Raw genomic sequence first — 11,719 nt, forward strand, 5'->3', positions numbered from 1 at the left:
AAGGTTTGATTATCCTGCTTGTCCTCAGAGAAAAGCTCCACCACAACAAACTCTAGTTAATCTCCTCCTCTGATGGGACCCTCAGGCCGCGTACGACACCGTGTATACAGCACATTATTCATGCATGAAGCCACGGGAGTAGTAGTACATGCTTAATCAGTGCGAAAATACCTGTACATGCGTTGGGATCATAATTAGAACTTCGATGCATTACTCCTTTTTTAGGAACTTCGAAGCATTACTCTTTTCATTGAATATTGGTTTCGTATGATATTCTCCCTACTTGTAAACGTAGCATCCATCATCCGAGCAGTATCCAGACTCCAAGCAGCCCATTTTACATCGGTCGTGCGAGTGATGATCATGACAGCATGTCGTGGTTACTGGGTAGGTTAATTAACCCAAGCATACACGGAAGAATCGTACGAGGCCGGTTGTCCTGTGCGTACGTATCTGGCCAGCCGTACGTATACAATAAAAAAAGGAATCACCGGCACAGTAAAATGTCCTTAATTTAGACGCGCCCCCTATTCTAGCTCACGCCTTCATTTAGCCTTGTCTGCCTACTGTCCGCCAGACTCTGCGCTGCGGTCACAACGGCATCGGCAGGCGCGCACTGGAGCTAGCTAGCGCGCGCGTGCGCTAGGGCGGCAGCGGAGCGCGGCACGTACGCGCGGTACGTGTCCGCGGGCGCGCGCGCTCGGGCTGGCCTGTGCCGTTGTGGCTCTAGACTCCGCCTAGGGTCCCCCGCGCGGGCGCCCGTGTCCTGGCCGGCCGGCCGGTCCAAGTAACGCGACAAACGAGTCCACGGCCGGGCTCGGGGCGCGTCGCTTTGGGATTGCGCGGGCCATCGTTTCCCCGGCCCGACCTGGAGCGAGTAAAAACGGAGTTGGTGGGGGGTGGAGTGGGACTTCTCGGAATCGGGAGCCATCATGCTCGTACATAGATGAGATAGCGAGACTCTGCGAGAGAGAGAGAGGCCGGGCCTTATCAACAGCGCCATCCCATCCCTCGCCGTCCCCCCTTCTTCCTCCCAGCTCGCCTGCCTTTAATTCGCCGCTCCCTCCCTCGCCGCCACGTCCAGCCTCTTCTCGATCCCGCGACTCCTCTTACGTGTGGAGGCTTCGACCGATCCGTCTTGCTCTTGGCCGGGCAGCTGGCTGCGCGCTAGCTCACGGGGAAAGCGCGCGGCGTCGTCGCAGTTGGTGTGGAGGGGGAGGCGCGTCTCTGCCGCAAAGCGCCGCCGTCGCCGGGGGGAAGCTTGTGCTGGAGGTAAGGAACATGAGCTCGCGAGCTTGCTTTACTAGCTAGCTAGAGTGCATCATTGCTAGAGCAGCTCTAGAGTCTAGGCAAGTCGTCAAGTTGACGACGCCGCCGGGATAGAAAGAAAAGAAAAGCCCCCCATGGATATAAGATCTTCCATTTCGCGTTGCTTCCCCTTCTCCTTTCGTAGCTGTGTTGCACTGCCGCATGCGAACTAATTGAGCTGCTGTGGAAAATCGGTGTATAGTGGCGGTGGAGCTCGCGCTGAGGCGAAGGAGGTGTGGAGGGCGACCGATCGACGGCAAAGCTGGCGGCCGGCAAGTGGTGGGAGCGGCCAGATGAAGCGGCCATGGCCGGGATGGACCCTGGCGGGGGCAGCCCGGGCGCCGGCAGCTCCCGCTACTTCCACCACCTGCTCCGCCCGCAGCAGCAGCAGCCCTCGCCGCTCTCGCCCAACTCCCACGTCAAGATGGAGCACTCCAAGATGTCGTCGCCCGACAAGGCCCCCGTGGGCGAGGCCGACGCCGGCGGGAGCGGCGGCGGTGCAGGCGGTGACCAGCCGTCGTCGTCTGCCATGGTCCCGGTCGACGGTGGCAGCGGAGGAGGCGGCAGCGGCGGCTCGGGCGGGCCCACCCGCCGTCCGCGCGGCCGACCCGCGGGGTCCAAGAACAAGCCCAAGCCGCCCATCATCGTGACGCGCGACAGCCCCAACGCGCTGCACTCACACGTCCTCGAGGTCTCCGCGGGGGCCGATATCGTCGACTGCGTCGCCGAGTACGCGCGCCGCCGCGGCCGCGGCGTCTGCGTGCTGAGCGGCGGCGGCGCCGTCGTCAACGTTGCGCTCCGCCAGCCGGGCGCGTCGCCCCCGGGCAGCGTGGTGGCCACGCTCCGGGGCCGGTTCGAGATCCTGTCGCTCACCGGCACGGTGCTGCCGCCGCCCGCGCCCCCTGGCGCCAGTGGCCTCACCGTGTTCCTCTCCGGTGGGCAGGGCCAGGTGATCGGCGGTAGCGTGGTGGGAACTCTGGTCGCCGCGGGGCCCGTCGTCCTGATGGCCGCGTCGTTCTCGAACGCCGTGTACGAGCGGCTCCCGCTGGAGGGGGAGGAAGAGGAGGTGGCAGCCGCCGCCGCTGGAGCGGAAGCGCAAGATCAAGTGGCTCAGTCAGGTGGGCCTCCAGGGCAGCAGCCGGCGGCATCACAGTCCTCCGGCGTGACTGGAGGCGATGCTGGCGGCATGTCGCTCTACAACCTTGCCGGCGGGAATGTGGGGAACTACCAGCTTCCCGGAGACAACTTTGGAGCCTGGGGTGGCGGCGGTGGCGGAGTCAGGCCACCGTTCTGATCCGTGACTAGGCAGTGCAACCCACAGTTCTACACTCACATGACGAAGACATCACAGAAGTTTGAAATGGCGGAGAAGCTATTGATATCCGGTACAGATGGAGAGCTTATGCATTGCTGGATTGTTCATTGGACTGGCCTTATGATCTTGGTGCTATTTACACGCATGCGTCGCGCATGCATGCGTTGCAAAGATTGGGTATACAGGAGGGAGATCTATTGGAGATCATGAGAGGTATACTATGTTCAGGGAGCTAGGAAGCTGATTATTTTTAAGGACAAGAAACAGTTCGGTGCAAGATCAAATTCGCAATAAGTTGAAAGGTCAGTGAGATCCAGTGTTTTGTTTTTCTGGCAACAGCGAGTGTTTTTCTTTCCCTTCCTCTTCGTTTTCGTTTGTAATGTTCTATTCTATGATCTGGATGTATCTTGCTGTAGAATGATGTTCCTTGAAACTTTTTGCTTCCGTTTCCTTTCCATGGCAAAAATATCATGCATGCATGCATGGTCGCTTCTAGAGTTTCACATGCATTCCTTGACATATAAATTGCATATTTACGGTCAATTCTTGAATCGATGGTGTTCTCGTGCTGGTCAAAATTTGCAAGCCCTAGCTTGGTCTAAATCGTGCATGTGTTTGGAACACTGTGCTTTACATTAAGGCTGGCCGTAGTGGGAGTAACATAACCGGTAACATGCACTTGGGACTAGCAAACATGCTCACACAATTAAAGAAGAGAGAGGGTTAGAGTAACATAGGTAGATACTTCCTTCGGTCCTTTTTAGTTCGCATATAAGATTTGTCTTTTTTAGTTCGCATATAAGATTTGTCTGAAGTCAAATCTCGTAAACTTTGACCAAGTTTATAGAAAAAAATACCGATATTAAAATGTGAAATCAACAACATTAGATGCGTCATGACTTTACTTTTCATATTGTATAAATTTAGCATTGTAGATGTTAATATTTTTTCTATAAATGTGGTCAAACTTTATGAAGTTTGACTTCAGACAATTTCTATATGCAGAGTAAAAAGGACCAAAGGGAGTACCATATCATGTTAAATGCTATGCTACTTTGTGTCATGCATGGCAATAAATATAATCATAATCATCTATGATACTACTTTATGATATTATGCATTATGGAGATAGTATCATACACTAGTATCATATGCATGATACCAGTATATGATACTTCCCACTATGAGTAGCCTAAGGTAAAAATAAATTATATACTAGTAGTATGCAGCTAGCATGTCTTGGTCCAATGAATTAAGCTCTTCTTCCTATGAGGAGCCACATGATGGTGGTGGTAGTACTCAGTTGTTGCTGCATACGCTCCCTCCTAGCTCAAAGCAACTCTAGCAGACCCCGCAAAAATTTAACCCGTAAAACGCGTTTGCGGTTTCATGAAGATCGCGTTTGCGTGTCGAAAACTAGCGCGGCCGAACAGATACTGTATCTAAATCTGCATAATTTGAAAAACACTTTCACAGTAGAAATTGCACAAACATAGTTCATCACATCACATATTACAGAGTTCATATACACTACATGACCAACAAATTAAGCATAGATCATACTACATGCTACGTTAACTAGTACTAGAGGGGGTCGGATCTGACGGCAGCAAGGTCGCGGCAAAATGGATGATGCCGTGGAGGCCGAGCGACGCTCAATCCTCCTCGCTGGAGCTGCACAGGTCGACGTACTTCGCCGCCTGCTCCGCGTGGATGCGGCGCCACTCCTCGGCCTTCCCGTTGGCGGCGGCCGCCTGCCGCCACTCGAGGTCTTCGAGCTCCTCGGCGTGGCGCTGGCGCTCCGCCTCCTCACGCATGCTCCGCTCGGCGGTGGCGGCCGCAACAGCGTCGACGTCCGCGACGTAGTCCTCGGGCCCGACGACTCCGCGGCGGCCGAGCGGAGCGGGCTCCTCCTTCACGGGGACGAAGGCGAACAGCGCCGGCTCCTCCGGCTCCTCGTCCTCCGACCACTCCCTCTTCACGGGGAGAAAGCCCGCGCCGGAGGACGAGGAGGATCCGGCGTAGGAAGACCTCGCGGAGGAGAAGGACGCGCGTCGGCGGTCGTACTCCTTCGTCTCGCGGCGGTTGAAGCTCGCCGGCGGCGACATCCCGTGGTTGGTCCACTTTCGGGCCTCGCGCCGTCCGACCGGACGCGCCGCTCGCGCTCCGGGTCCCTCTCGCCGCCGGATCTGCGGCAGGAGCCGCGTCCGGAGCTCCACATTCGGCCCCACATGGCGGCTGGAGGCGGGGCGGGTGGTCGCCGGCTGCGAGAAATGTGGAAAGGGGAAAGGGGAATCGGGTGGCTCGCGGCGGTGAGGGATAGGGTTTGGACCCGCAAACGAATCGCGGAACCGCAGTTATAGTGCTCGGGGCGTGCGGTTTGCGGGCTGCGGCAAAAGTTTACGGGCCGGGCGAGTATGCGGGCTCTGTTCTGGTCGGAAAATTGGGCCGAACACGTATACTCGCTGGAATTTTGCGGGTCTGCGCGTTTTGCGGGGTCTGCTAGAGTTGCTCTCGGGCCAAAAGCCTTCTGTCCCTCTCTATTTGTTTCACCTGCATGCAGTCTTGAATGGCTTCTGAAGCTCAGCTGAGCAGCTGACACTCCAGTGCTCAGGGGGTGTTTGGTTTAGAAGTCCTAGGACTTTTTCTAGTCCCAGGGACTGATAAAAAAGACTCTCTAGTAGAGTCTTTTTCTAGTCCCTGTAGAAAAAGCCCCCCGTTTGGGTTTTAGGAACTTTTTAGGGACTTTTTTTAGTCTCTGGGACTAAAAAGTCCCTGAACCAAACACCCCCTCAGTCAATTTGGCCTTTCATTGCCTTCAATTATGTGTGTGTGATTATATGTAGAGCCACAGAAGGCTATACAGTACATTACTACGTGTAGGTAGCAAAGCATGGATGAGAAAGTGGCAGTGGCAGTGATGCTACTGTGTCGATCATTCATTGAATCTGCAGTAGAGAGGGGGTAAACTGGCGGGCGGGGCACAAGATGCCAAGCCCGAAATTCACACTGCGCGCGAGATGAGATTCTCACCTTGTGCTTTTGTACTGGATCCTCCCAAGTACAATTTCTGGAACAGGGGCTCCAGCCCAGACAGACCCTTAAATGGAAAAAAGAGGAGGAAGCTTTCCCTTTTGCATAATTTCTGGGAAGGGGAAGGGAGGGCACTCTCTATCTCTACTCGGCTTTGGAACTTGCTCAGAGCTTTTGCAACTTTTGCCCTTGAAGACGCAGATGCCAAGCCATCGCCTGTTCACGTGCCTTCTTTCTCTGGTCAAGTCAAGCATCATCTCTCTCTCTCATGCTACTGGGGTGGAGTACGATGCATGGCCACTTGTCCGGCACAGTGCACCTCGTTCAAAACGAGGTGATGCTGCGATTTCCACTTGAACCGTGAGATCGTGTAGACAAGAAGGGAACCAAGAAATAAACTAAATCTTGGGTTTTTGTTGGATATGCACAGAGAAGAAAAAACAGTTTTGCTTTAGGAGACTTTCTACTTCTCATCACCTTTTGTGAAACTATTTTACTTTCAAGCTGGTCTTGAACGACCGCTTGAATGATTAGGTCTGGACTCTGGAAACGGATTATCGGTTTCATTTTCCCGCTAGAGGGTGCCGGAACAGTGATGCAGTGCACACATGTAGAAAAACAAATCTGACCAGGTGACAGTATATATACCTGAAGCACTTGGGGCTACGTGCTGTCGTCCACGTTCAAACCTTGTCCAATCTTTTTGTTCGTTAGCGTGAGGACGGAACTGCTTACTGAAGCGTGGGAACTGTATTTGCTGTTGTGGTATATGTAGGCCAAGAAGAAAAATTAAACATGAAATAACAACGGACGTATGTTTGTAGACAACTGTGAAAGCTGGTGCTGCGTTTCTGATTTTCCAAATCTACCAGAGCATATACTACCTTGCATCAACTTAATTTCTACTCACAACGGACAAATTTAGAGCCTCTTTGGATTGCAGGAATTTGAAAAACACATCTTCCACCGAACATATTTTGCGACATTGTAGAGAAGAAGCAAACTGATCCACACATGGCATGTTTTGCCAGTACACAATGAACAGATAAATGATCCAACAATTATTTATCATCACAAATACACTCTTATTTCCTAGTTAAATGATCCACCTTTTTGCCCTTCACCATGATATATATGTAGTAATACTATTCATCATCCAGGGTACAGACAAATAGTTGCATTCATATCGATTCACTACGTAAAATTTGGCATAATAAAACAAAAATATATGTCCTAAGAACAGAAAAAATGCATTTTATGTATATTTAACACTATGTTTTTAGAGCATCTTCAGCCGTTGCCCCCCCCCCCGGCGCTGAAAAAGTGCCGCATGAGGGCGAGCCGGCGCTAGATTGGCCCCTGGGGCGATCTAGCTTCCAGTCACGCCCCCAGGCGCCGCCTCCCAAGTCGCTGCAAATTCAAACTTGGCCATTCCCGCTCACAAAAAAACGCCGCAAGTCCGGCGATCCAGTTCGGCGATCATCACAGTTCGGCGATCGGATGAAAAGGTTCATCGCACAAAAAAAAGGACGCGTGGGCAAGGCATCACACGGCGGGGTCGGCCTCTTGCGCCGGCTGAGTTGGCGTGCGCGGGCTTGGCGGTATCGGAGCTGCTTCTGTGCTGGGCGGCGTCGGCGCGGCGTCTGTGCTGCTGGGCGTCGTGGAGGCATCATCACTCGGACTTGGCGGCGGCGTGGGCGTGGGCGTGGGAGTTGGCGGCACCATCGACGGCAGCTGGTTCAGGATGAGGCCGCGCTCCGCCATGTACCACGCCTTGAGCTTCTCGTCAGTGCTCTGGAGCATGTCCGCCCCGCCTATCAGAAAAGCCAGGTCGGTGTTCCTCTTCTTTGCGGCGACGTTGGTCCGGAGCAGCCTCTCCCGACGCCGAACTTCAGCCCTCCAGTCGGCGTTGGACATGCCGGGGGGGGGGGGGGGGCTTGGATGGCGGCGCCCTCGGCTTCCTCTGCTTCGGCCGGGCGACGGCGGCAGTCGCACCCGTCGTGACGCAGGGGAACACGTACTTCTTCGGCGGCATGGCGGCCGGCTGGGAGGGGAGGAGGAGGAGAATGGCGGGAGGAATGGAGAGAATGGGAGGGAAGCCGGGGGAAAGCGGGAAGAAACGGCGGGAAAAGGCCCTCCTCTCATCGACGGAGCGGCCCCACGCCCCTTTTCGCTTATGCCAACTCCCCCAGGCGCCCCCAACGCGTCGGCTGTTATTTCGGCCCAACCCAGAGAAAAACTAACTCCTGGGGGCGCGATTGGGCCGATTTTTGGCCGCCGGCGCTAAAAATTCACCTGGGGAGGGCCTGTTCGGGGCGCGGCTGGAGATGGTCTTAGGTTTGTAATTTTTTGTAATATATAATATTTTTTACGTCGATCTATATTTTCTTACATTCTCTTTTTACATATGCAGTAAAACAAAAATTACAAGACACAAAAATATGATGCATTGATGTTAAAATAGGGGGGTAAAGAATAACTATTCCTTACCCAAGGTGATGAATAGCACGACCCTATAAATGTAACTATTTGAAACGATCCTAAGATTACCTCGGGTGAAGAATAACTTATTCTACACCCCGGGTGATGAATAATATTATTATATTTATCAATAAGAATCACCACTCAAGATACATTCTTTAGATCCTGCCAGAAAAGTGCAGCCTCCCTCTAAAAAACCTGTTTAAAACCTAATATATCCCAAACCACTAGAAAATTTCGTACACATATTCGCATAAAAAAATTGTACACATAAAGGTCCACTTTCAACCACAAATCCTACTACTGTCCTGTTTTCTGGACTATTGGCCCTCTAAAAAAACTTACTTTAAAAACACCATGCATGAAATGTCATTGATTTGGCCTACTTGTAATCTGAATCAAAGTCATGTTTACAATATTTATCAATATTATTTGTTGCCATAAGTCCATTACTTCTAAGTGTATAAACCAAGCCATATTGGTCAATCGTTCAGAGAACAACAAACTACATAGAGCAGGTATAATAAGGCAAATTAAACAACTATAAGAGTTTCCACATACGATATGTGTTGAGTTGAAGGAGAGAGGAGAAGTAGGTTCTAGATTTATAGACAGAAGACTACCCACAATGGGAGTAACATAGGTAGTAACATCACACATATCTAGATAATATAGATGATGTGGCAAGCAATAAATGAAGAAAAAGAGGCATGTGGTAACATAGCTAGTTACTACTAATGTGAGTAACATCACATATATCAAGACAAGATGAGTCTATAACCTAATAAATAAAGTGTTGTATGTTACCACACATATGTTACTCCCCACTATAGAGGTAGTAACATAGAGTAGTAACATGGGCATGTTACTACACTATGTTACTACCCATTGTGGCTAGTCGAAGAAGCACATGCTCTAACTCGCCTTTTGAGAGAATGAGGTGGGCGAAGTATTAATGATGTGGTCCGTAACAACTGACTCAACCGACTCTACCCTTAGCCACCTTTCTGAAGCAAGCAATGTATTAACAAAGCCAGTTCCTTTTCAATCCTAAAATAGTTCCGGAGGTTGATTACTTTTCTATAGAGATATTTATGGACTAAAAAACATTGTATCAATACGACACAACTGCAATGATTACAAACCTGACCTCTACATAAGAAGATCCACAAATCCAACACAACTAGAAGTTACAACAACAACAAATTAACATGGTTTGATAGAAGAAGTATTCCACCTAGGATGCTATGTAAGATGGTTTGACAGAATAAGTACTCCCCACCAACATAAGAGCAAGGCAAATAAAGAAGTTGCCTACAAGCTCTATAGTGGTGCTATGTCACCTAAAACCTTCATAAATAATGTCATATAATGGATATGGACATTTGACTCCTTGGTGTATATACACCCTATATGCAAAAAAATTATTAAAAAATTCTGAAAATACTTTTGAAATAAATTTGATCTTCCATTGTATTCGTAAAACAATCCGCGAAGGAAAAAAACACTGTTGACTTACTCAAAAAACATTTAAGGCCAAATAGGTGTGAAAAGTACTTGTATATAGCAATAAAATTTATACTTTTTGGCCAAAAGTCAAAGGATTTTTTCTTCATGAAATTTTATATCCTAGTACAAAAGAAAGTCAAGTTTATTCTAAATTTTTTTTTGCAATTTTTGACTTCTTCATTTTTTCTCATATAGGGTGTATATACACCCGAGAACCAAAGGCATTTCCCGTCATATAATGGGCTTACTATAGATGAGTTATGGGTTTGGGTACGATAATTCAAGTTTGAGCCCAGGCTCATCTACACGCGACGAATAATAGATTCAAACAAAATAGTAAAAATCCAAAAAGTTTTGGATTTTTTTGGCATCGAAGATGATCGAGTGCGCTAAGAGTGCGCAAATTTTCATTATGTTTGGACATTTGAGAAGATCTAAGCAAAAAAGACTAAACCGAACCCAAATAGTTTACTTTTTCAAAGTTTCTTTCACAACCAAAATTTGTCTTTTTTCCTACAAACGCCATGAATGTCTAAACATCACAAAATTTTGCACGCGCATCATGCATTCAAGTATCTTAGAGGCAAAAAATACAATTTTTTGATTATTTTTTACTATTTAAACAATTTTGTAGTTCACATCTAGGTGCATCTTCACCTTAGCATTGAATCATTGCTTCCATTTGGGTATAGCAATTAATGTTTTCCTGCATGAGGAGTAAAACATACATGACTGAGGGAGGAAAGCAGCGCCAACTTTTAGCGCTCACAAGGTGTAACGTCCAACATGCGGTCCTAACCCGAATGAAGACTTTATAATCCTCGCTAATGATAGAAGCGCATATTGAAGATGTCGGTAACAAGGTGGACTTCAGAACAAATACAACATCAACTGAAGAGATGAGAGTCGAAGCGTTTAAGTTGGCTTACACTCGACACAACAAAGGAAGCTAACAACATAACTATCACAATCAACCAGTACATAACAATCATCATACAATAAGACAGGATCCGAGTGCAGATTACAAGTAAATTGGCCTAAAGTGGCCCCAAACAAAGAAAGCAACGTCCACGATGCTAATTCCATGCTGCCAACTAGGAGCCCATCCTATGATCGTCGTGGAAGAAGAAGAATTTTTTTTCCAAATAGAACAACACATCGCTCTCACGTTAGAGAATCGCTTTACTTGTACCTACATCTGGTGTTGTGGGGTATCCGTGGGTCATTGAGAGTTTGCAATAACATTACGAAGGATATCAGGACTAACGATACTTAATTGGTTGGATATGGTTAAGTGGCGAGGTTGGAGCAAGCACTAAGCATTTGTAAACCAACTATTCTATTGAGGCAACTACAATTTTTGCGCATTTTTTCTTTTTCTTCATTCTTCTCTTAATGTTTTATTATCACTTTTTTAGATTTCTAAAATGGAGGAAATTTTAATTTTAATTAAGATACGTTCATCGCATGTTCAATAGATGTTAATGCGGTGTTAAAAATGTTCGCACAATTTATCGAAAATGTTGTTAGCATTCAAGAAAAATGTTTGTGACATTTAAAAAATGATCATGTATTTCAGAAATATGTGCATGACCTATTTAAAATATTTATACAATGTAAAAAAATATTTTCGTCATTCAGCAAAAAGTGACGTCATTCAAAAAAGCGTACGTGACATGTTAAAAAGTGACCTCTCATTTAAAAGAAATTCTCAAGACATTTTAAACAATGTTTGTACAATGTAAAAAAATGTCATTCAAGTTAATTGTTGATGACATTAAAAAATACACATGCCATTTAAAAAAACATTTGACGCGTTTCAATGATATGTTAGTGATATTTTGGAAAAATTGGTTATACAATGTAAATAAAATGCTCGTATAGTTTTAAACAATGTGCCATCTCTATTAAAAAGAATTTCAATGTGTACTTGAAAATTATTTAACCTGTATTAGAGATAGGTTTCATAAACATGCATTTGAAAAAAATGTTTGTCATGTATTTAAAAAATGTGTAGTGTGTTACAAAAATAGTGTTGCAGCGCCATTGAGAGTTCAGGTGCGTTGGATGTGT

At 47.9% G+C, this 11,719-nt stretch overlaps 1 protein-coding gene across 1 annotated transcript; it reads left to right on the plus strand.

The window, feature by feature from the left end:
* Positions 1–976: 976 nt before the first annotated feature.
* Positions 977–3,174, plus strand: LOC109782287 (AT-hook motif nuclear-localized protein 27). The gene is made up of 2 exons (XM_020340887.4): positions 977–1,272; positions 1,511–3,174. Exon 2 carries the CDS (start codon positions 1,613–1,615, stop codon positions 2,600–2,602), a length of 990 nt encoding a protein of 329 aa, XP_020196476.1. The 5' UTR covers positions 977–1,272; positions 1,511–1,612; the 3' UTR covers positions 2,603–3,174.
* Positions 3,175–11,719: the final 8,545 nt, after the last annotated feature.

This window comes from Aegilops tauschii, chromosome 6 (genome assembly GCF_002575655.3).
Source record: "Aegilops tauschii subsp. strangulata cultivar AL8/78 chromosome 6, Aet v6.0, whole genome shotgun sequence".
In the NCBI taxonomy this organism is placed as follows: Eukaryota; Viridiplantae; Streptophyta; class Magnoliopsida; order Poales; family Poaceae; genus Aegilops; species Aegilops tauschii.